The sequence below is a fragment of the Silurus meridionalis genome, chromosome 3 (genome assembly GCF_014805685.1).
Source record: "Silurus meridionalis isolate SWU-2019-XX chromosome 3, ASM1480568v1, whole genome shotgun sequence".
In the NCBI taxonomy this organism is placed as follows: domain Eukaryota; kingdom Metazoa; phylum Chordata; class Actinopteri; order Siluriformes; family Siluridae; genus Silurus; species Silurus meridionalis.
The window spans coordinates 18275185-18299369 of record NC_060886.1 but is presented as its reverse complement, the minus strand read 5'-3'; the positions used below and the strand labels follow the sequence as shown (position 1 = coordinate 18299369).

Genomic DNA, 24185 nt, shown 5'->3' with positions numbered 1-24185 from the left:
CAATGTACATAAATAAAATAAACCATTACATTTTATTTGAAATAAAATACTTTCAATTATTTGCAATATTTTTCCAAACATTTTCATGTTCCATTTTGAATTAAAATACACCCTGACAGCGTTGCCAGTAAGAGTAATTACATCCCTCCATTTTGATTACAGAAGCAATTCCAAGTTCTACACTATATCATTTTTCGTGTTGCATGCCTGAACACTTACACAAGCCTCACAGGGAGTAATAAATAAATAGAGTAATAAATATTCATGTAGCGAGATTGAGAATCAAAACAACTTCAGTTGAAATGAGAGGCGTGTCACTGCATCTAAAGGTTATGGTTTGAGTTTGGATGAGGAGACCACAGAGAAACTAAACGTCATTAAGGCACCTGATGGTTGATCTCTGGGCTGAATGGAGCTCTACGAGGCCACAGCCGGATGCTCTGTAGGAGCTGCCTTTACTGTTACACTCTCGGATGATTTGAACTTCGGCAGGTGCAAACCAAACTTGCTTTCTACACCTGCAAATGTAGCAGCAGCCAATCGGTAACCTCCGATGTGTTCGGCGCTCAGGGGAGGAAGCTCAGAAATGCGTGATTTCGGTGTAGGATCTGATCCCGTAGGACGGCTGCTCGGAAACAAGTAAAACCCAATTAATTACAAAGCTTATAAAAAAAAAAATTAGGAAATAAAAATAAAAAAAAAAGCTTCACTTACTGTCCCCCAAAGTCGATGTAGAACCATCTCTGTAGGAGTTCATAAGTGAGCAGTGTAACACCAAACTGAGGGGAGGACCTACACACACGCGCTGAGAGGAAAATGGAAAAAGCTGCATGACTACACCCACACGCACAGATATCTGACTTTAAAAGTGCATTTTCAGGAGCCAGGATGTGCCTCATTCCACAGTCATGAAACCTCTCATTTTAGTGCTGCATGCATGGTCCATGTGTTATGTACCTCCTGCTCCCTTCCAAAATGCTCTGAAACCCTCTTCTTGCTGGATTTTCCTAAAGCAGTCGATCACACCGCTGTATGTGGTCTGGCCTGCGCGGGCTGCCACCTGCAGACGTGTTTTGATCACATCAGCAGGAGTCACCAGAGAGGCAGCAGGGACACCTAAACAAGATATGTTCAGTTACCCACAATACACTGAGAATGTAGCATAATGCAAAGAACCAGCACAGAACATGGAAAATATTGATTCCCTCCACTGGTGAGGAACCTTAGCTGAAGTGGAACACTGAGCATTTCCTTCAGTTTTACCAGTTCATTGGCCTACTGGTATTCATGCTGAACAGGTGAGCTGTTCTATACCTGCGATAGCTCCAGCGAGGAGAAGCTGTAATGCCCCCAGTCTGCCATCCTCGTCAGCTAGACATTCCTTGGAGTGAGCATACACAGGGAAGTAGATAGCAGAGAAGGGAATGTCTCTCAGAAAGCAGGCCTTTGCTCCCTATAACCAAGCATATAGATAGTAGTATTGTTGTTAACCAGTAACCAATGTGTTGAAGAAAGAGATTCTACCACTGTATTTAGACAGACAGGAACAACACTCGCAATGTCACGTGTGTGGCACCAACTGGAAGATCGCAGAGGATTGTGTGAAATGTAAATGTAGGACAGTTATAAATGTGTTATTGTGCATTGCAAAACATACACAATAAAACGCCCTAATGGAGAGAAACAGATCTTTTTTTCCCCTAAAGCACAACTGAAAAATGTTTGTTTATGCCCCTCTTTTTTGATGATGGAAGCAGAATATAGTCATTTTCTTTAATCGCTTTGTATTTGTATCATTAAGGGATTATTTAATAATGACTTGAAGAATTAATCAAAGACTTGAACATTATTACGTTTTATTATTTATGTTATCACATAAAATTCTGCTTTAACCCTATTATATGAGCATCCATCATACACTTCCTTGTGAATTAGCTGCAAATATAGAAATCGTGTACATGTACACTTTGGAACAGGTGCATTAATATAAATCTGTGTATCCTGCAGATGTCAGAGCCGGCGATATAAAAGAACAAATGACCGTTCAGAATTGAGAATTCAACAGCAGTGTGGTATAAACACATAGGCAAATTACAAACTGAGATGGTATCCTCAAGCTGGAATTCACAACTGGATTGCAGATATGAAAAACTGTAGATATCAAGACTACAAGAGGGGTAATGAAGGAGTACTTGAATACCGGGAAGGTGGTAGCTCAGTGTTTAAGTCTCTGGCTTACCGATTGAAAAGTCGATGGTTCAAGGTATCCCAGTATACCACCTGCTATCGCCAAGCTTTGGCCCCTGAGCAAGGCCCTTAACCCTCTGTGCTCCAGGGGCATTGTATCATGGCTAAGCCCAGCTCCTAACATCTCCGGGATATGTAAGGAATGAATTTCACTGTGCTGTAATGTACATATGACACCTTTCTTGATATTACGTAGTAATTGATTTCTCTATATAATTTAAATACACAACCTGTTACATGCTTAAGGCACATTCTCTTGTATCTCAGTGTATACTCTACCAGAACAATTCCTCAATCGAATGAAGGGTTTGTAACTAGACGCTGAGTAAAGTCAGATGTGATGAAACAGGAAAACCAACGCAATGTGTTATTCAGCAGTACAGATGTGAGAAACAATGCTATGAGATGGCCTGGGATAGTACTATACAACCATCCCGATTATTTGGGTAACATAAACAACTCCATTCATAGATAATTTAGTTGATGTTAGCTAACTGGTAGTTTGTATTGACTCTGGTGCACTCAAAAAATAATACATTCTGGTCTCTGCTTCCCAAAGGCAAGACCACAGACAAAGCAATCCCATTCAGTTTTCAAATAAACTTCATTTAAATCATGACACTGGGTTCATTGGGAATCAACCCAATTTCATGATTGTGACAAAAAAGCTTGACTCTGATTCTAAAAAAGAATGAAGGCCAGTTTCTAATAATATTTAATTGCCTAAATATTGGCGAGGAATAACAAGTGCATCATTTCAGCCTTTGGTTTTGTCTGTTTCGGTTACTACAGTCTACAAGCATTGCAAAAGAACTCATGACATGTCAAACATTCCTGAAGCTGCTATTTTCGCTTACTCTGTTCGATCGTGAAGCATTTTATTTTCTATAACTGAATGAAAAGTCACTTTGTTAAGTGAATAAGTACGACGCAGAGCGAACCTTAAAAGCAAGTTGGTGAGTAAAAACCTCCTGAAAACACACATGATACAAACAACACTCGCACAGGTAAACACATTCTCACTCTCCAACACGCTCACATAAAGCACAATGGACATCTCTCATGCGCAATCACATCCACAGGCTGGAGGCACTCTGACTCAGGCACAGTCTGAGCACAAATAGCTTGTGTTTGCGTCTTTTCATGCAGAGAAGAAGAAGGAGGCGTGTTCACATTTTAACAAGCTGCACATTGTCTGCTCCTCATTAGAATATGGCATATGAGAACGCTCTTGGAGATCAGAGGCGAAAGCCACAGGAACTTGGAGAGTACAAGCAGCACAATCTTTCCACCACCTTTATGTGTTGAATGTTGGCTACAAGAAAAACCAGTGCATGTGTTCCTTTCTACATCCCTGTGTCTGTGTGTGCCTGATTGAAAAAGACACTGTAGCGCTTGTCCATTCGAACAGGAACAATATGATTGGCAATAAGACCATGTTTTCCTCTGTTCATCATTAATCACTGATTATGCAAACACACAACATCTCCCTTCCTGCAGTGTGTGTCCTGATAAAACATACGTACAAATCCCTGCAACCACTCTGGTGTTTCTAGCAAATCAGGTCTTTGGAGCATTATTTATGAATTTTTTACATTATGAGATTTAATTTGAATATCTGTAGATATTATCTTAGACTAAAAAAATGGCACAAATTTTTATTTCACCTGAAAGGTTGTTAACAAAATTGTCCAATTCAAGGTTGAGAATGAAAAACGACTACAGGTATTGGAAATGGTATACGTTTAAAGATAGGTGATGAGAATGCTCAGTTAAAGAAGAAAATTATATAGCAAACGGAGAAAACGGGTAAACAAGCAATGAACGAATGAGTCATGATTGTACTGGCTGTGTAGAGCACCTCAGAAACTGTGTATTACACACAGAGCATTATTTCCAAAATCAATTAGATCTTTCAATCATGATGACGATAATTTGTTACCAAAATACTGAGAGCTGAGCTCCCTTTGGACCATTTTAACAGAAAATCACCCCAAATACTACAAAGGTATTTGAGGACAAATCCAATGTCGCTGTTTACAAGTGATTGAGATTAATAAGCAGATGCAAGTAGGTTTCTATAGCATGTGTAGATTTCATAAAAATGCTTTGAAAGTTTGGGAATAATAATAATATAGTTCATATCATAATCATATATGCCTAGCCTATGTGTTGACAATGTAATTAGTTTAAATAAATGTTATATGATGCTTTTCTTTAAAAAAATCGAGACAGTAAAACAATTTCAGGTTGATGCGTTTCAGCTAGGCTTAAGTTTTGGTTAAGGTGTTAAAAAAAGTTGTATTTCTTACTACTAGTTACACACAATGCCCTTCCAAAAATAAAGTCACCACCTGGATTTAACTAAGCAAATAGGTTAGAGCCTCCAATTGGATAATTACTGTTTGAATGATTATGTTTTAGCTGGCAACAAGTTATTTAACCCTAACTGATGCAGTGAGTAGCTTCTCATTTTTTAAACAACCATGTCGGAAGACACATCCTGTGATCGTGGAAAAGATGGTAATCTGTTTCAGAAGGGTCAAATTATTGGCATGCATCAAGCAAAGAAAACATCTAAGAAGATTGTTGAAACTACAATTGGAGCTGTCCAGTGCATTATTGAAAACTGGAAGGATCATGGGGAACCATCATCTTCAAAGAAGAGATGTGGTCAGAAAAAAACATGATCGTGATCGGCGATCACTTAAACGTTTAGTGCAGTGGTCACCAACCTTTTTGAAACTGAGAGCTACTTCTTGGGTACCGATTAATGTGAAGGGCTACCAGTTTGATACACAGAGTTTTCAGTTTGATTTGAAATAACATATTTGCACAATTTACCTTTTATTATATGTTAATATTAATAAATAATGATATTCATCTATGTAAAGACACTGATCATGTTAATGATTTCTCATAATAATAATCAACAATGATTTAACAAAGTAGGAAACAGCTATTTTGAGAAAAGGCCCGCGGGCTACTCATGTGGTCCTTGTGGGCTACCTGGTGCCCGTGGTCACCACGTTGGTGACCCCTGGTTTAGTGAAATCAAAAAATAAAAAAAAAAACAGTAGAACTCACGGTTATGATTAATAGTGAAAGTAAGCGTATTTCCACACTCACAATGTGAAGGGAACTCAAGGGATTGGGACTAAACAGCTGTGTAGGCTTAAGAAAACCACTTTTCAGTGAGGATAATTGAAGAAAAAAAAGCCTTTAATTTGCTAGGGAGCATAAAGATTGGACTCTGGAACAATGGAAGATGGTCACATGGTCTGATGAGTCCGGATGAACTGATGCACCCATCATGCCTAATGCCTACTGTACGAGACTGTGGGGGCAGTGCTATGATCTGGGGTTGCTGCAGTTGGTCGGGTCTAGATTCAGCAAAGTTATTTGCCCAAAGAATGAGGTCAGCTGACTACCTGAATATATTGAATGACCAGGTTATTCCATCAATGGATTTTTTCTTCCCTGATGGCACAGGCATATTCCAAGATGACAATGACAGGATTCATAACGCTTAAATTGTGAAAGAGTGGTTCAGGGAGCATGAGACATCATTTTTACACTGCTAAAGAAGATTTTGCACAGCGGTCCGACTCTCCCATCATTAATACAAGATCTTGGTGAAAAATGACTGCAACTGGGGACGGGAATAAATCTTGTGACATTGCAGAAGCTTATTGAAACGAAGCCACGGCGAATGCGTGCCATAAGCTAAAGGCGGTCCAATGAAATATAAGTGTGATTGTGTGATTTTTTTTTTGACGGGCAGTGTACATACAATATACCTTTTACACACAAACACACACACAAAATTGTATTTGTTTTGATGTGTCATAGATAGCTGGGTTTGGTGTCATATGCAATATAAATAATATATAATATGTTATGTGTAATATAAAAGCTATTTTAAATGTGATTCATCTAGCACTCCTCTCACCTTGTACAGTCCAAAGAATCCAAGGTCTCGCATCACAGTGAGAGCACTGACACGTGGTCCAGTCGTGATCTCACCTGCCACCTGCAGACGGATCTTCACGATCTCCAATGGGTTGGTGAAGATCACCTGAGAGCCTCCGGCCTGTTGAGAACACAAACACAAACACACACACACATACGTTTTTTTATGTTGTAAATGTTGTACAGAACTCCACTTATGAATGCGCTACATGAACCACGTATATGGCTAATAATTAGTTATTGCTATTGCCTACAATGTTATATAAATTATAAGTTTATAAATACATGCTGAGATTTGCAACAGTTTATATTTCTGAGGAATCTGAGGTCCTATGGGGTGAACAGATATGAGGCCACTTAAGTTTGACAGTCTGGCCTCCAATTTTTGTCAAATCAGCATTCTCCTCCCAGTAAGCATTTCTAAATTAGCTACATAAACTCTAAAACAAGGCACTCTTTAAGGGAATATAGTCTTCATGTCGGCACAACTACACTGGTGTCCATTCACAGTAGAAATTTGGGGGTCACGTCAGAGCAGAGTTGGTGTGAGACGGAGCCTAGCAGCCCTGACCCTAGCACTAGTGCTGTCTCCCTTCTCTGGCCTAGCCTCAAGGCTGCAGGTCCACCCCCTCGTCCTCCTCATCCCTGTCTTCATCACACTCCACACACACACACACACACTCCTCAGCCTACCCTTCTCCTCCCAGGGGACAATTCGCCTTGAGTGGGGACAGCCTCAGGCTTTACGCCCTCTGACTCTGGTGCATCTATCACCCCTCTGGAGCCTAATCAGGGCTGGGGGTGACACCCGGGGTCGAAGTCGATTCTGTAAACATCCGAATCGCTTCTTTTAAAAGCACAGAGATGGTTTATCATGATCAAAACAGCAGTGACATCCGCTTCTCTTTCTCTAATTATTCCTACCATTATTTGGTGTGTATATAATGTTTGCATTTATCTTAAATCCAAATTATTTTGGGAGCTGTCGTTAATTCAAATATAATTATATACAGTCCATTTTATATACAACCAGGTCTCCACAGGTCCTCAAATAACAAATAAAACAAACAATAAGACTTGCTGTGAATGGAAAACGGTCAATGCCAGGCTGGTGTAAAGCAATACAAAGCAGTTTGCCCATTTTATTTGATCTTATAAGGAACAACATGGGCCGCCTTTTACTATTTATCAATTAAATAAAAAATAATTTCTGTTATTACTTAGAGTTCCCTCATTGAATTCTTCTTTCTTCTCTCTCTCTTGAAGTTATAATACTGAGAAATTGTAAAGTATAGACTCCTTCCCTGAAAATTTTCCCATCACAGAAAACTTACTAAAGCACTTAAGACTAATAACATTATGCATTAATATCAGATAAATAAGTCCCTGCAGAAATTTCACCATTTTGATAATTATATCCTTTTTTTTGGTTAATGAACATTTTATTAGCCTTAGATTACATACAGTGCCCTGTGTATGAGCTGTCACTATAGTGATAACATATTAAAAAAAAATGCATTAATACAAAAATATTATTTTAATTACAGATGGAAATATTGTCATAGCTGCTTATATAGTCTCAAATTTATCGAAGATTTGATAACATTTTTGTTATCGAAGACAAATCACCAATTTTTCTTCACACAAATTATTTTGGAATATAATTTAATGTTCTGGCTACAAAAAATGTTTTTGTCCTTTAAAGTGTTAAATGTAGACTGTATGCTAATATGGTAATAGGACTAATAATAAGACTCTGATCATAATTCATATTATAAATTATAGTTACATACTGTAAGATTTCTATGCTTGTGCACAAGACTTGTACTGACCCACAGCAGAGGTTTCCATTGTACTTGGTGAGACGTCATAAACACGTGCTCATCTGCATGTTGGCTGTTTCTCCATGCCTGAGGCTGAGGAGGCCACAGGTATGCATGCTGCTGTCAAACTCAATAAGATCGAGCTCTACACAGTTTTAGCCACAGTCCTCCAGGGCATCTTCCCCAAATTAGGCCCTGACAGGGGTCACAACCTCCCAGACCTGACCCTCTTTGTCCAGCTCCAGTCTTCACTTCTCTCCTCGATCCGGCCGGCCTGGTCTCTGTCACCAGGACTCATTACACAGATCAGGAATCACCATATCCACATCCTCTAAAGCCCACTGGCCATGCAATGCCAGCGTGTGCTAAATTATAGCACTGGGTAAAAATAGTGTGCTCACACTCAAGCATCATTTTTCAGATTGTGGTCAATTAGTGAGTTCAGGGTGCAGAGGAAGAGTGGCTAAAACAGGCCAGAGGCTCTGCACAAGCCCTGATGACGGTTCAATAACAGCCACAAGTCACTCTCTTGCCGAGAGGCAAATTATAGTGGGAAAAAAAATCACTTAGGACATTATCATTTCTAAGCATATAATTGTAGCTTCACATCTGTCAGAAAGTTTCCTTGAAGGAGAAAGAAATCACAAGCCCTTAGAGTTTTCAATTAGCACTCGGGTGTTTTTTTCTCTCTTATTTCGTCCTTGTTTGAAGCTCACCATTTATTCATTACGAGCGTAAATATTCAGTAAAATGGAACAGGAAAATCAGGCATAACGCTTGAGTTGAAGAAACAGCGATTTTGACGTCCACCACATCAGAATCAATTATAAGCCGAGTACAGAGAGGAGAGCAGCTGCCTCACTCAGACCTGCTTAACGTGAGGGACAAGAGCTCTTTCAGCTGAGTACTGGCACCACACACACACACACACACACACACACACAAAGCCAGGCACCATCACCACACATACTAACAAAACCCCCAGTACTTACATTCTCCATACAGACACACTCATAGTAAACTACACATACACATATACAACATGAAGTGTGTGCAGAGAGTCGTGTACTCACACAGCCTCCTGCTAGCACTTCTGCAACCAGTGGAATGGAGTCATCTTTATTGGTGAATTTATCCCTCACAAAGTCATTGACCTGAAAAACAGGCATGTGACAGCCAGCGTAAAAGACAAGTTAATCTTTTTGTTCTCACTCAATCATACAAAACTATTCACCATCCCTGTAATAACAAAACACCAGGATGTGTGTTTCGTTTGCACTTTATAAAATTAAACATTGGGTGTGTGATGGTTGTGCATAGGAACAGACAGGATTTAAGAATGCTTTAAGATGCTTTAATGACTTGCAGTGAGTTTGATAGCCTTCTCAGGAGCCACTCCGATCAGCTGTGGCAACAGACCTGCAGAGGAGAGAGCACACACAGAAATTGAATATGTTATGGTGAATTTAAACACAGCTGACAGAAAGGCATTACATCATTCGCAACAAGTATAGAATACGACTGGGCATGCTGTTGAGAATAATGACTTTGTATTCCTCTTTCACCACAGTGACTTGCCAAAGCTTATAATTTTTGATCTATTAAAAAACAGAAAGTCATTATTTTTAACTATTTTTTATATATTATATATATTATATTTCTCTTCACTGCAGTTGTCATGACAATGTTGTTTCCAAAAAAAAAAAACAGCAACATATTTTATCCTAAAATGTTTCCTGTAAATTTTCATATAACAATTAACCATGTGAACAATAATTTCTTTTGTCAAGCTTTTTAGTGTTTTTTTTAATGCTGGTTTTCATATTTGTATTCATTCTTCATCTGAAATAGACCTAATTTTATTGTGATCCAAGTACAACTCTCAAGTTTCAATGGTTTTCTGAAAAGAACCACCACCATCATGAAAAAAAAGACAAATATACAAAAAGAATAAATAAATTTCGCAATGCAATGCCTTGGATACGTTTACTACAGAAACAATAATGTTATACAAAGAAAAGCATTAACAAACCAATGATTTGCCTTTTATAAGACACTATAGTCAGATCTACTGTTATAGTAAATGAATCAACACCTTCTGACTAATCAGATTTGAGAATTTAACAGCACTGGGTACAAATCCAAACACAAAGACATGCTCTTAATTAAACTTTACAACTAGCGAGACTTAAAACATATTTTCCGCATAACTACACATCTATTCATAGATCTGCTCTGAATAAAACAGCTAACAAGCGACCATTCAAACAAACAAGATAAAATTTGAGGAAACGTTTTGGAGCATTTGACAGCTGTTGGCTGATGGCAGTGTGCAGAATGGAGAACAGAAGTAATCTGTCTGTGTGGAATAAAAAAGAGGCATACAGGCTTGAGAGAGCTGTTTCAGTGGATCCCAGTCAGCTGCTCTGATAAAGCTCGGTTGACTTTGCATGTGTGTGCATATGTGTTTATCTGCTGAGGTCCTTCAGTGTGTGTGTGTAACCCTCTGTCAGCCTGTATGATACAGTCTGAGGGCAATGCTGAGTGAGTGGACTACATGGCAGCCTGCCAGCACACAGACCAGCCAGTCTAGCTATTTGTATGCCACACAACAACAGACAGTGGGAAAGAGAAGAAATGAGGAGAGGGGGGTTTTGGGGGAAAAATGAGTGTGAACAGATAGGACGTGATGCCAGTCGAGAGACAAGGAAGTAGAGAAGTGTAATTGGGCAAATAAAGACTGCAATGTTAAAAGCAGCAGCAGATGGCAGTCTTGGACTCCTTCGCTGTATATGATGCCATTTTTATTTTTTCTTTTGCTCAAGGTGTGGACAAGCAACATCTACAATGGATTAGTCGGCGGTGGGAAGCTGCAGCACTAGTTCTGGCAAATCTCTTTTGCTGTCTGACTTCTCCAGACATACAGGCCTCAGGGGTTTAATTCCATTACAAAGCAGTCACTACAGGACAGACCTTCATTCCACAAGCCTGTGGCACCCATTTTCTGTGTTAGAACTGCACATTTAACTAGCTAAATGAATCTCCTGGTTCAGGTTTTAATGCCTTTAGTCGACTGAATGATGAAATCTGACATTTTTACTGCATATTTCAGAAATTAAACACAATCCAGATGTAAATATTTGACAGGACGTTGTTCTAAAAAAAACCCTGTCTGCACTGACTGGATTGGTATGTAATCCTGGTGAATTATTTGAGTTGTTTGGCAAGTATATTCTTTATTTAGTAATCATTCAGTGTTGTATCAACCCCTAAAGCTCTAAAGCTATGTGCTTTGGTTTTAACTTGTGTAAGGCCACACATGTCAGTGACGCAGTGCACAGTGAATGATAATCCAGTAAAAAAAAAAGAGATAGTGTCACTCTTCAACTTCATCTTCTCCATTGGTGCATTGGGTTTTTGGTGAGCACTGTGGATCAGGTGATTATTAAAACAAGCATATCATAGACCTATACTCTTTTTAAAAGTTGTTGTCATGTGAAAAGCTGTACCTCTGTAGAAACCAAATAATCCCTCATATCGAAGCACTTTCTTGGCACAATCAAAGCTGTTTTTATACATGAGCTCTCCCACAAAGGAGCCAGAGGATCTCTGGTTCTGCATTCGTGTCTTCACCAGGTCGATGGGGTACACGGCTGTGGCACCCGTTGCTGTAAGAGAGTACATGACTTTGTTAAACTGAACTTTACAAAAACAATATCAATAAATTAATATTAATATATTAATCCTAGGTGAAGTCACTCATGAAATAAATACACCAGAGCAATCTGTACAGTATTTGTGCCTACCTATTATATCTATCATTCACGCTCAAACTGTATTACTCTATTACTGTTATGTGCATGCTAAATCCTCAAGACATCACACTTTTCCCATTCTCTAAACGGTTCTATCCCAGGAGCTGATAAAACACAATACAAATACACACAATGTATGAAATCCTTGGCTTTCACTCCTAAAACAACACACACAAATAAAAATCTACCTGCATTGACCTTTAACTTTCCCAACTTATCCACTCTGCTTTGTTGTTTCCTTTCTCCATGCTAAGATGTCTGAATAAATCGTACATGCAGAAAACAGTCATTAGGCTCAGAATGAGTTTTTACACTGTGCTGTGTGCTGTGGGAACTTCCAATTCCCACACAGCCTTTTTGTATCTTTGTGTTTATTCAAGCTTGTGAGCATGAGAAAGTGTGTGTGTGTGTGTGGGAGAAGGATCTGTATGTGTACGCATGTCAATAGATGCATGAATATGGGCTGATCAGGATCTGTGTCTGCAGACATATGTGCATGTGTGAGAGTTTAGAGGTTGTGAAAATGTGCGTGCATGCATTATGCCGTGTGCGCGCGTGTGTGTGGTGTCAGCTCAGCAGCAGGTTGCCATAAATGCCCCTCTCAGCCTCAAAAGCTTGTCATGTCTTGTCTCGACTTCAAAGCATGTGTAATGTCTGCGCCTCTAAAACATGCAGAGGGAGTGTGAGAGGAAAAAAAACAGCCGGAGAGAAAAGGATCTCTAACCATTCCTACCTGTAGACAGGTAGAGGGTGCAGTAAAAGTCTGCATTTTTGCAGTCAACCCCCCACAACATAACATAACATTCCAGTTTTCACCTGATCTCTATATAAGACATTTGTAACTTTTGTGTGATTCTTCGCAATCACTTATAATTGAATCCTGGACAGTTTTAATACGTTTTCCTGGGTGACACTAACATTACAGAACAGAAGAAGATTATTACAATTTTGTGTTTTACAAACACAAATTTTTCCATCTGAAAAAGCAGTGCTATGAAGTTCGACGTATTTATGTTAATATAAACGTAATATGTATTTAAATATTAATTTATTCATACTTTTAAATGAACAATTAATACAATTGTTCAGTCTTCGCATCAAATCTTTATTGATGGCTCAAAAATACACTTCTGCTTTAATTATACCGGAGTTTCAATTAAACAATCTTTTTAAAATCTCATTTTAGGGAAATAAAAAAAAAATCAAAATCTGGTAGGCAGAAAATAGGTCAAAAAAGGTTAAAGGGCATTTGGGTATTCCTTTGTGAATGGCCAAACTACGGCACAGTGCAAGAGGCTCAGACAACCCAACATATTAACTAAAATGCATTAATAATATAAAGATAAAATTGCCTGGTGAACATACAAATAACCTATTAATTAACAGGACCACTGATTAACAAACATCAGTGTTTTAGAAGCAGGTCAGAGCCATAGTCGAAAAGTTACACTGAATGTGTAAAAAAAACCCTACCAGTAGATTTTCACATAAAGCAGCTTAACAGTGTAAAATGTTTAACTTTTACTGTTTTTTTATTGTAATTTTTACAGAAAACCAACACCACTATATCATTTCTTATCATGTTATTTTCATTTGTATCTACTTGCATCAAATTCCATTCCTGAGCTATAATATGTACGCATGCAAATTGCACACTATAACCTTAGGAGACACGCTTGTTATTTTAAATGTTAAACAAATATTACTTACTACCTTGGTGACAAATATTACAGAGTTTTGTAAATGACATTTCAGTTAAGGAGTTATGATCACTTATTCTAATTGATGTCACAGTTTAACTGTTATCTCCATCATAATGTTAACTGCATAAGATGACTGTGTTTCTGCCAAAAAGCGGCCCTTTCAAAACTCACACAAGCCTGAATGTGTCTGAGTGTGCGTATGCATGTGTGCACGTGTGTGTGTGTGTGTGTGTGTGTGTTAGTGTGTGATTTTGTCAGTGGTCTCCTTGTATCAGTTCCTTCTTGGTAATTATTCTGAGATTCCACCACAGCACCGGAAGATTTGTGTCATTCCGGAACTCCGGCTTCCAAAGACAGCCTGGAGCCATGGATCAGCCTCTCTCTCTCTGTCTCTCTTTCTTTCTCTCTCTCTCTCTCTCTCTCTTGCATGCGCTCTATCTATGGGACAATAACAAGCCCTGGGGCCTCCCTATATGTCAGTCTGGCCAGCTCAGGTTTCCCCCATAGCCAATGGAGATCGGACGTCACTCACCTCCCGCGATGGAGCCTAGAGTGAAGCGGTACGCAGACTCAGTAGCCTGGAGCCAGAACGGCCTCGAGATGTCTGTATGCTACAGTAAAAAGACAGAAGGAGAGCAGGAGAGTGAGCACAAAACAGTAAGCAAGACTGAAGGGAGGGGATGAATGAACTGAGCTTTATAAAACTATCGCCAACCAGATACTGTGCGGACAGAAGAGTGCTTTAGAGCAGTTGACAGGAGAGGAAAGATGTGGAATGTGCTGTAGGCGCCTTGCATCTTACCCTCCTCTTTTTCCCAATCTTATTCATGTGAAGATGGGGTCCTGTCTGTCGGTGCTTAAGATTATTTCCAAAAAGTCTAAAGTAAAAAAAAGAATTGCTTACGGTATAGCGATTAGACAAACTTAAGTTTATCACCCAAAGCAAGACTTCTAGTTATCAGACTGTCTCACTTTCTCCACTATGATAGATAGGAGATGATTATTTCTGTGAAATGTTAATGGAACTGAGTTACAAAAGTGTTTGCACACTTAGGAGTCCTCTATGTCTCTCGATCATACGCACTCTCTCTCTCTCTCTCTCTCTCTCTCTCTCTCTCTCTGTATCTCTGCACAGCTGTTTTTTCTGTAGGCAGAATGCTAATGAGGCTGCACTCTGATCAAAGGAGCTTGTGCAATTACCCCAACTTCCACCCGAGGAGGCCTGAGAACGCCACAAATGTATGTATGTATGTGTGTGTGTGTGTGTGTGTTTGTGTGTGTGTGCATGTGCGTGTTCCCAGTGTGCTGTTCCAGACCTCCAGCAGTGAAGGCAGAGACCACAGCACTGACTAGATTAGCCTCCAGACACACCCTCAGGTAAACTCCCACCATGTCACTAATGCTCTCCATCTCACTGCTTCTTTTTCTTGCCTTTTCACTGATTCTCTGATTATGTTTTGTCTGCCTCGTTTGCTTTCTCCATCACTCTCTCTTTCCCTGACTTTTAGACAAAACAGACCTTGCTTCAGGATTCTCACACAAAGAGGCTTCAGAAAGCCGAGCCTGGAGAAAAGCACCTATTAAAGACTCTCAGATGTCAGTGTGCGTGTGTCTCTCTCTCTCTGTGTGTGTGTGTGTGTGTGTGTGTGTGTGTGGAAGGGTATGTTTGTGATGTATGTATCTGTGCAGAGGTGACAAGCTTTTACTGGGGGAAATTGTGGATAATGTTCTGTCCAATTAGTTTTACATAATGCAGGATCACAAAGAAGGAACCATCACCCTACTAATTCTATTATGGAGAGAGCATGTGTAATTTCAGTGTAATAAGAACATGGTTATGTTATTACCCGGCAAAAAAGGCTCAGAGATTAAAGCGTGCTCTCAATCTGCATCCAGAGAGAGAAAAGCGAGAATCCGTGGAGGTGCGAGAGACCTTACCTGCCTCTGCACTTCAGCTAGGTGATAAGGCAGAGCGCCTTCTTCCAGAGGAGCTATCCTATCAATATCAGCCAGGTTCAGCCATCTACATACACCACAACACAGAGAAACACCATGTGTAAGAGAGAGCAGTAGAGACAGATGTGCACAGAGACAGAGAGTGGATAGGACAAAGATAACAATAGACTGTGATGAGAAAGGAAGACACACACAACAGCAAATGTTAGAATGAGATGCCAGAAAAGCTTCACTTCACTGAAGCCAGAACACCAAACGTGCTGTATCCCTCCCAGCAGCATGAAGTCACATTTTCCATAAGCGTTTTACAGCGCCGTAAGACCAAGTTACTGCGTGCTTATACACACAGACAGGTAAACAATGCTGGACACAAGCCTGCAACACACACAGATACACACACATGCAGAGTGAGACTCCTTCAGAGTGCCAAAGAGACACACACCACGCTCTCCACTGCATGCCGCAGGCATTCTTATGGCTCCCTCATGCACTCTTTCCCAATAAATCAACTGGCTGGAGCCACTGTTGTTACAGAAAACAGGCAATAACACTAAATTTACAAGCTATAAACCATGCTGTAATGTTTTAATGGCATTTATAGATTCATTCAACATAGGCTGTTTTTGAGAAAGATGTTAAGTAGGTAAGATTATGAACTTGAATGATAAGGCCAAATTTCATGTGAAACACCATATCATCTGCACAATTTGCATTTTCAGCATTTCAAGTCTATTTTGGGTTCAAAAGCTATAAAAGAACATCTGAACTGAAACTTTTTATGTATAGCAATTAAACCAGAAAATACAACATAGTGATTTGATTAGTGTTAAAATAAAGGGTTTTTTTATCTTATCAACAAGTGTAGCTATAATAATAACATTAACTGTGTTTTGAATTTATGACAGATTAGCAAAGGTTTGTTCGAATGTGTGCAGAGAAAGGAGTTTTGCTTATATGGTGTTTACCCTGAGTGAGTATGGAGGCCAGAGAGCTGGTACAGGATGTCTACCTCCATCGGTGTGATCTGACCAAATTTGTTTACCGCATGAACAAATTCCTCTGGGGAAAGAGTGTTAAAGGTCATGTAAATCACAGTTATATTAATAATGCTGTAACTACCACTTGTTAGTTTTAATAATTGTGGTTAAAAACAACAAAGTACAGTATATGTAATAATTACTGCTTTACAATTATAGAATACAAACAGCCACTAAACCCCCTTTGAGGTACGAAGTTTAAAAAATTTGGGCACATTACAAAACCTGCTGCCCAGGTTTGCGTATAGTAGTTGAAAAGATGTGCATTTTAAAAGCAAATCCATCCAAAAATTGAAATGTCAGAAACAAGAATGTGAGTGAGCTTGGCAGATCTTGCCATGTGACAAAGAGAGAACATCATCATCATGACCAATGGGGCACATTTTAATTACAATGTCTAGAGAAATAATCGTATGCGCAGTCTAGTGTCTGACATTTCAGAGTTTTTTCTAGTTAAAGGTGAATCCTGAATGTATTTAACATTAAATTATAACAACACTATTTAGCAATGTGAATCAGTAGTTCTTCGAAGTGAGGCCTATGAAGCATGTTTTCAATTAAATTACAGCAGTGAAAATCCCAACCCTCCACATCAAAGTTATTACAGAATTCCTAATAAGTATTAGTCTTGAATAGATTAAATCCAACTCTCAAAATCTTAAAATCAAACAGGCATATATATATATATATATATATATATATATATATATATATATATATATATATATATATATATATATATATATATATATATTTATATATATTTATTTATTTATATATAAAAGTAAAAGTATATCTCGGTCTGGCTGGGGGAATAAAAACTTTTAAGGTGCCTATAACAGGTAAATTTTTTTTTTTTTTTTTTTATAAAAATCAATAAATATTTGACAAAATAATGAGTTTATGTTTACAGGGTCTCTGGAAATTATTTTACAGCTACAAGATATTTGATTGAGATAGATCTCAGTAAGTATCCAATGTTACACACTGACAACTGCTTTTGTATGCCGTGCATTATTCTGAGAAAACATTGCATTCCTGTTTTGAGGCTCGTCTTGTGACCAGCACCAACCTAGTAGAACACAGCAACATTCCACCAAACAAACAGGAAGTGGCCACTTAGAGTTCTAATCTGTAATCGCACTTATTCCAAGCTTCCTGGCAAATAAAAAAAGAGATCTGTGTGGCATATACCTTTGGTGACGAGTGTGTCCTTGCGTGTGCCGGCTAACGTGCTGTAGATTTTCCGAATGATCTCCATATTGTTGAGGAGGGAGTTAAAGGCATTAAAGAAGGAGAAGCTAACCATGTGAGTGGTGCCTCCTCCCACAACCTAAAACCAGGGAGTTATTAGAGCATTTGTTAAGTGCAGTCATGTTAATTCATTATAATTAATAATATATATATATATATACTTTTCTGAAAATGGCTTTCTGAAAACATAATCTTTCAACTGAACTGAACTACTTGGTCACATTTTAAAATTAATAATTTTGGGGACTTGTCCAGGGGGGTTTATTCTGGAAGTTGGTATCAGATGCATGACAGTTCACACTGATTACTCACTGAGACAAGGTTCTCCTCAACAAACGGGGTAAGCATGTGATGGCGGATAGTGGACATGATGTCACTGAAGTCTAAGGCTGAAATCATCCCACTCTTTCCCTTGTCCTTCATTGCAAAAGCCTGTCGGGCATGCTCTAGCTGCAGCTCCTACAGCAAGAAAAAGAGGAGCAAATATGTGAGGGCCATTCAGCAACACAATTTAACAGAGTAGCAAAATGACACTATTTTTCACTTCAGGGTTTTACCAAAAATACTAATGATAGTAAAGAGAAAACCAAATCAGACACAGTACATACTATTAGATCTTGTTTTATGATAGACAAACTGATAGCTGTTTCTTTTAACATGCCTAAAGCTACTGTCTCCTAATAAACAGTTACTGTCTTTTATACGAATAAATGCAGTAGGATTGTGAACCTGGAGTGTGGTGTCAGAATGAGTCTGGATTTTTCTCAGTCATTTTGTAATCCACAGAACCTTAAGTCTGACTGATGACTACAACAAGTATATGCCTATGTGTTCCTGTGTGACCACATCTTGTGTGTATGTGTGTGTGTTCACGTGTGTGCGTGAGCTTAATGAAAACCACATCAGGTGTACTCTGATCCTGTGCTGCATGCCCTGGAGAGGAGGCAGGTGTTTCCGGAGCAGGGGGCTGTGATTTAGCTGGACAGGCCTGCAATCAGACATATGAGCTGGGGGAGAGAGAGCGGGAGGAGGGGGGGTCGCACCAGGAGTCAGCAGTGCTGTCAAAACTGATCAGATACTACCAGCCCCTCTGATCTCCATAACTCAAAATGCCATAAACTAAAACGGCAGCCATCTCTCCCGCTCTCATCTCTCTTGGACACAGCATATCTGATGGACAGAGGGATCACCTGTGTCTTAACTTTGAATGTTCAAACAAAGTGGACTTTGACTTGACTTTTAACATTCTTATTAATAAGGTAAAACTAGAACAGAGGCTACAGGCTGCACACTTGCTACACTTATAAAGCTTATAAACCAAGCAAGGACAGAAAGAAATGCACTGTACCAGAGGCACACTCATTTGTTTCCAATGTGTGTGGGGGACATTTCCTACTGAAAAGTGATATGTTAAAGGTTTTGTGCTCTTGTCTACACATGCAGATATTTCAGCCACAAGATGGCAGAGTGAAAACAAACTCCTAGAACCAAATTAGTGAGAGCTAGAAGGTGGCTGTTTCTCACCTGTAGAAACTGGGTGAATTCTAAGTAGCTGAGGTGCTTTTTGAGGTCCTGTCCAAAGTGCAGATGGATAAATTCACAGTCCCACTTAAAGGGGATATGATGGTGAACAGTTGTCTGGCTGAAGATGTCACGTACATTTTCTACGACACATAAACACACATAGCTTCTATTAACAAATTTCAATATTGGTGAAAATAGCCAGCTCTTAATGTGAAATAAACCATTTATTTATTATTCAATTTTATTTTTAAATGGATAAAAATCACAGATCAGCAAAGACAGCTGAATAAGCGTACATTTAACAATTTAAAATCAGTTATAAAATAAGTGCGTTACAAACAAGCATATAGCAATTTCCTGCCACCTACATACCAAAAGATATATCCCCAGTTCCAGTCTTGTCAAATAACTGAAACGCAACCAGGTAAAGTGCATCAGGAACACAGAGGACTGATTCAAAGGCCAGAAACTCCTGGAAAGAGATCAGTCTGTTTGGACAAAAAAAGAGTGGTCTTTGAAATGTATCACAGTATATATATATATATATATATATATATATATATATATATATATATATAGTATTTTACTGCATGTCAGCTATTTACACACAAAAAATATGATATATCCCCCATTCACTTGTTATTGATATTAAAAATCAAGTAATTTACATCAACTGTAAAGTTCAACTTGCACAACTGTATGAGCAAAGATGTGATGGAGACTTCAGGCAGCCTTAAATCATTTTTCAATCTTTTACTGTTTTTATAAAAGCAATAGAAATTAGCTAAACTAGCTAACATTCACACACTGGACACTTTTACTGAAGATTAATTGCTGGAGAATAATTTTGTCACAGGACCTACTGCTGCAGTTCCAATAAGCTCTTAAAGTGCCATAAAGCATTAAACCCTGGCAGGAGAGATGAAACCTCAAATACAATGAAAAATAGCTTAAAATCAGAGACATGATTCATTATTAATCTTTCTTAAACACCATAGGATATTTCCAACACATAACAAAGCATTGTTTAAATTCTGTTTGCTAATGCCTCAGTGTTAAACAATATAAAAAGTCAAATATTTTATTTCTGAAACCATTAATATCAGTCTTACAATTGCAATACTTTGTTAACTCTTACCCGTCTTTAGTGGTATCAGCAACCCCAGCAATGAGTTGTACAGTTTTGGGATTGTGGTTAGGTTGAGTGTGGAGTCCCAAATAATTCTGCACAAAGTCTTTTGGAGTCATGAAATGCTCCCCATCCTTATCCACTACACTTGCATGCTGCAGGAAAAAAAACATTTAAAAGAATTAAGAAGCAGTTACAGTTACCAAATATATCTCTTAAGATTATTTGAGAATAGCTGTATTAAATTTTTCCTATTAAATAATTACTTGTAGTATATCATACTAAACCATTATTTGTTTGAATACTACATAAGCAGGTTTACAACCCATTCCACTTTGCAGTTTCTTGCTTTTTGCATTAAAAGTTACTTAGTAAAAATGCTGCCTGTTCAAAAGTAAAACCTACAGAAAAACAAGTATTTCTTTTCATCTCTTAAAATAATAATACATCCTGTGTACTTACAGTAGTAGGAAATTAAATGGTCTCCAGACCAACATTTGTTTACTCTCTCTATAAATGCTTCAGTGAAAGATGATGTAAAATCAGCAGCAATCTGTCCTTTGTATCAGTGTTCTCACTGCTATTATATGACCACTTTATTCCACATTACAACAGTAATTGCTCTAAGCTGAAACTGCTTTTCAACAGTGTTTCTCTCTGGGAGAACGTCAATGTCATTGATTTATGGTTTTCTTTGCAAACCCAGCATATACTCTGTCTAAAATACATCAATAATTTCACCTTATTCATAGATTCCATTGACAGCCGATAAGTTCAAAGTACAGAGTTAGAGAGAAAGAAAGAAAGAAAGAAAGAAAGAAAGAAAGAAAGAAAGAAAGAAAGAAAGAAAGAAAGAAAGAAAGAAAGAAAGAAAGAAAGGAAGGAAGAAAAGGGGGTCTTTGCTATAATCACTGTTAGGTGTGCAAAGGGCTGTTGACTTCTGCATTACAAGAAATCCTAGAAAAGTCAGTGGACTTTGTATAATGATCAAGTACAACAGATGAAACCCCATTAAAAACAAAGCAGTTATTCAAGAGTAAGATTATAAACAAATATGTCATTCTTCTCAAATACTTAATCAGCAAAAAAAAGCGATACAAGCACTCAACTACTTTGAGTGAAGTTTCACAGAACGTATTGGTGCAAATTAAAAAGCAATAGTAAAAGATCCCACTTTGATCTCGCTCTTTCTGTCTCTCTCTCTCCTTCACTCACACACACACAAACACACAAACACACTCTACAGCTAATGCTTGTGGGGAAAGCATTAATTCCAATCAATTTATTAACAGCTTCACCATATAATTGAGTGCAAGTTCAGCCATGGTAAGCATAGAGTACTTCATCATCAAATCAAGCACGTAGTCAGCACTGAGTGAAATAGTACTCTTGCTTTCAGTGGCTCTTTTACACATTATAGCAGACTTCATTTCTGAGAGCTACTTAATTATTTCATGTGACGAGGGTGGTATTAAAATCATAGCTCCGTCAATTATAGATTTGATCACTGTCGAGCAAGGTTAACTGTGCGGTGATGTGTGGTGAGAGAGGGAGCGGCTTTTTAAACGTTGCTAGGTTAAAACGGAGCCACTCTTTTTGAGAGTTGTCGAAAGTACTTTCAATAACTAGCAACTGACTGTGTAACGTAAGATCAGCTACCGTGACTACTCTACTGTAACGTCACCGATTCACCATCAGCCTCGTCACGAGAAACTTAGTAATCAGGGTCCGTTTGTTCGCTGTGTTGCATTTTGTATGTGTGTTGACTAATTGCCTTGCTGAGACTAAAATAAATGTCAGAGGTTGGGAGGAGTCCAGAAAGGGCAGATACCAGGGTGAAGGGAAGAGACAGAATTAGTCCAAGCATGTGTGTGACCTTTTCTGCAAGGCCTTGGACCTCAGCCAACTTTTGACACGCATCCTCAAAGACTAGTTTACACTCTGAGATGTATAGATCAGCCTGTCATGCTGTATGGCCAACCTTTTTTCAAAGATTTAGCATTTTTATTTTTTTCAAACATAAGGGCTACTATGAGTACAAATTGACTTATAAGTAGTTGTGCCTCTTTAAGTTCCTTCTTAAATGATCTCACTTATTTTAGTTCAGCTGTTGGAAGCTAATATCATTGGCAAATCTAAGGCACACTGTAAATAAGAGCATTTGCCTGAAAAGTAAATGTAAGGACTATGCCGTGTGACAGACTGGTCTCTCATACAGAGGGCCTTTCCACCTCAGTGGGTCATGCAGTTTGCTGCATGGTTTGAATGCACTTAGAAATAAAGTTTATTGAAAACCAATAAAATGTTATTCTAACAGATCACCTTTATCCAATAAAGATATATTTCTCCTGATAGAACTGGTCATGCCCAGGATGATAATACCTCCATCCACAAAGCATGAGGGCTCATGGAATAGTCTGATGAGCATGAAAATCTTGGAAATCATATGCCATGACATTTAGAATCAGCAGATCTCTGCTTAAGTGAACACTTCTGGGAAATACTGGGCATTTGTGCTCCTCTCCACAAAAATCAAAACAATGTTGTTTATCCTCCAAGTACAGTTCCAGAGATTGATCACAATAAAAAGATCTGAAATGTAGCTGAAACTTGAAACTTGTAGCTAAAACAATGAAACTTTGTGGCAACTTGTATTGGCCCAAAACATTGCAAAGACAATTTATGTTACACATTAATTCATCTTAATTACCTTAAATCAAGATTATCATGAGAAACATTTACCATGATGAAAGACTACACCATGGATATGTTGCCAATCCATCACAGAACACCACACACATATACACACTTTCACACTTAGACGTAATTTAGCATTACTAGTCTACCAACAAACAAAGTTTAGAGAGATGGAAAGAAACTGGAGAACCTGGAGAAAACCTGTCTTCATAAAGCAGTGGTTTATTCTGTCAGGAAACTTATGCAAAGCTATTTAGAACATACATTTTTAATTATACTAAGACCACTATCTTCTAAACTGTGCTTTAAGAATAGAAGACACTTGATGTGACTTCTCAATTCAGAACAAACAGAAATCATTGGAGGAAAGCTCATACCTTCAGGAATATTTCTTTAAGTTCATTTGGGTTGGCTCGTTTTGTGGACTGCACCTGCAAACACATTTCAATCACTGAGCACTGCACTACGATCTTTCACAATCACAATAACGTCAACATGATTCTATAGTCATGTTTAAGAACAGCACCAAGTAAACAGCACCAATGTCAGATAATTGTACATGACAATATATGCAGTAGGTTTAGAACACTGTAATTAACAAATCTATGTGTTGAAAGAATGACTGACAAAGTGAAGGACATCCTAAACATAGTCCAGCATGCAGTAACTTAACAAAGAAGACGACAAGAAATAGCACTTCACAAGCATCGTTATTTATTTATTTCTTTTTTAATATAAGAAAATGAACACAAATACAGAACAGTCGTGATCAGGACAGGCTGAAAGAGGCTTAACAACAGGTGTACACTTCACAGCCGGCAAAGAGACAAGTCAAAAGCGTGTGCATTGATATAAGACGTTATAAACTCAAAACAGAACATATAACAGTTAGTAGTTAGTTATTTTGACATGCATAAATATTGATAGAGTCACCTTGGCCGCCATGCTGGTTGTGACGTCACTTTGCCTGGCGCACGCTTCTCTGAGCGCAACACCTCTCCGGCTGAGTGTGTGTGTGTGTGTGTGTG

The 24185-nt window shown here is 38.4% G+C and overlaps 1 protein-coding gene across 1 annotated transcript; it reads right to left on the bottom strand.

Annotated features, from left to right (window-relative positions):
• Positions 1-13: 13 nt before the first annotated feature.
• On the bottom strand, positions 14-24185 carry LOC124382687 (calcium-binding mitochondrial carrier protein Aralar1-like). The gene is made up of 18 exons (XM_046844833.1): positions 24091-24185; positions 23535-23588; positions 20470-20615; positions 19704-19819; positions 19332-19471; positions 18120-18266; positions 17748-17886; positions 16482-16575; positions 15499-15583; positions 14093-14171; positions 11552-11710; positions 9409-9461; positions 9116-9196; positions 6200-6340; positions 1315-1453; positions 958-1116; positions 715-805; positions 14-625 (listed from the first exon to the last, which is right to left on the bottom strand). The coding sequence occupies exons 1-18, from the start codon at positions 24100-24102 to the stop codon at positions 418-420; spliced, it is 2043 nt and encodes a 680-aa protein (XP_046700789.1). The 5' UTR covers positions 24103-24185; the 3' UTR covers positions 14-417.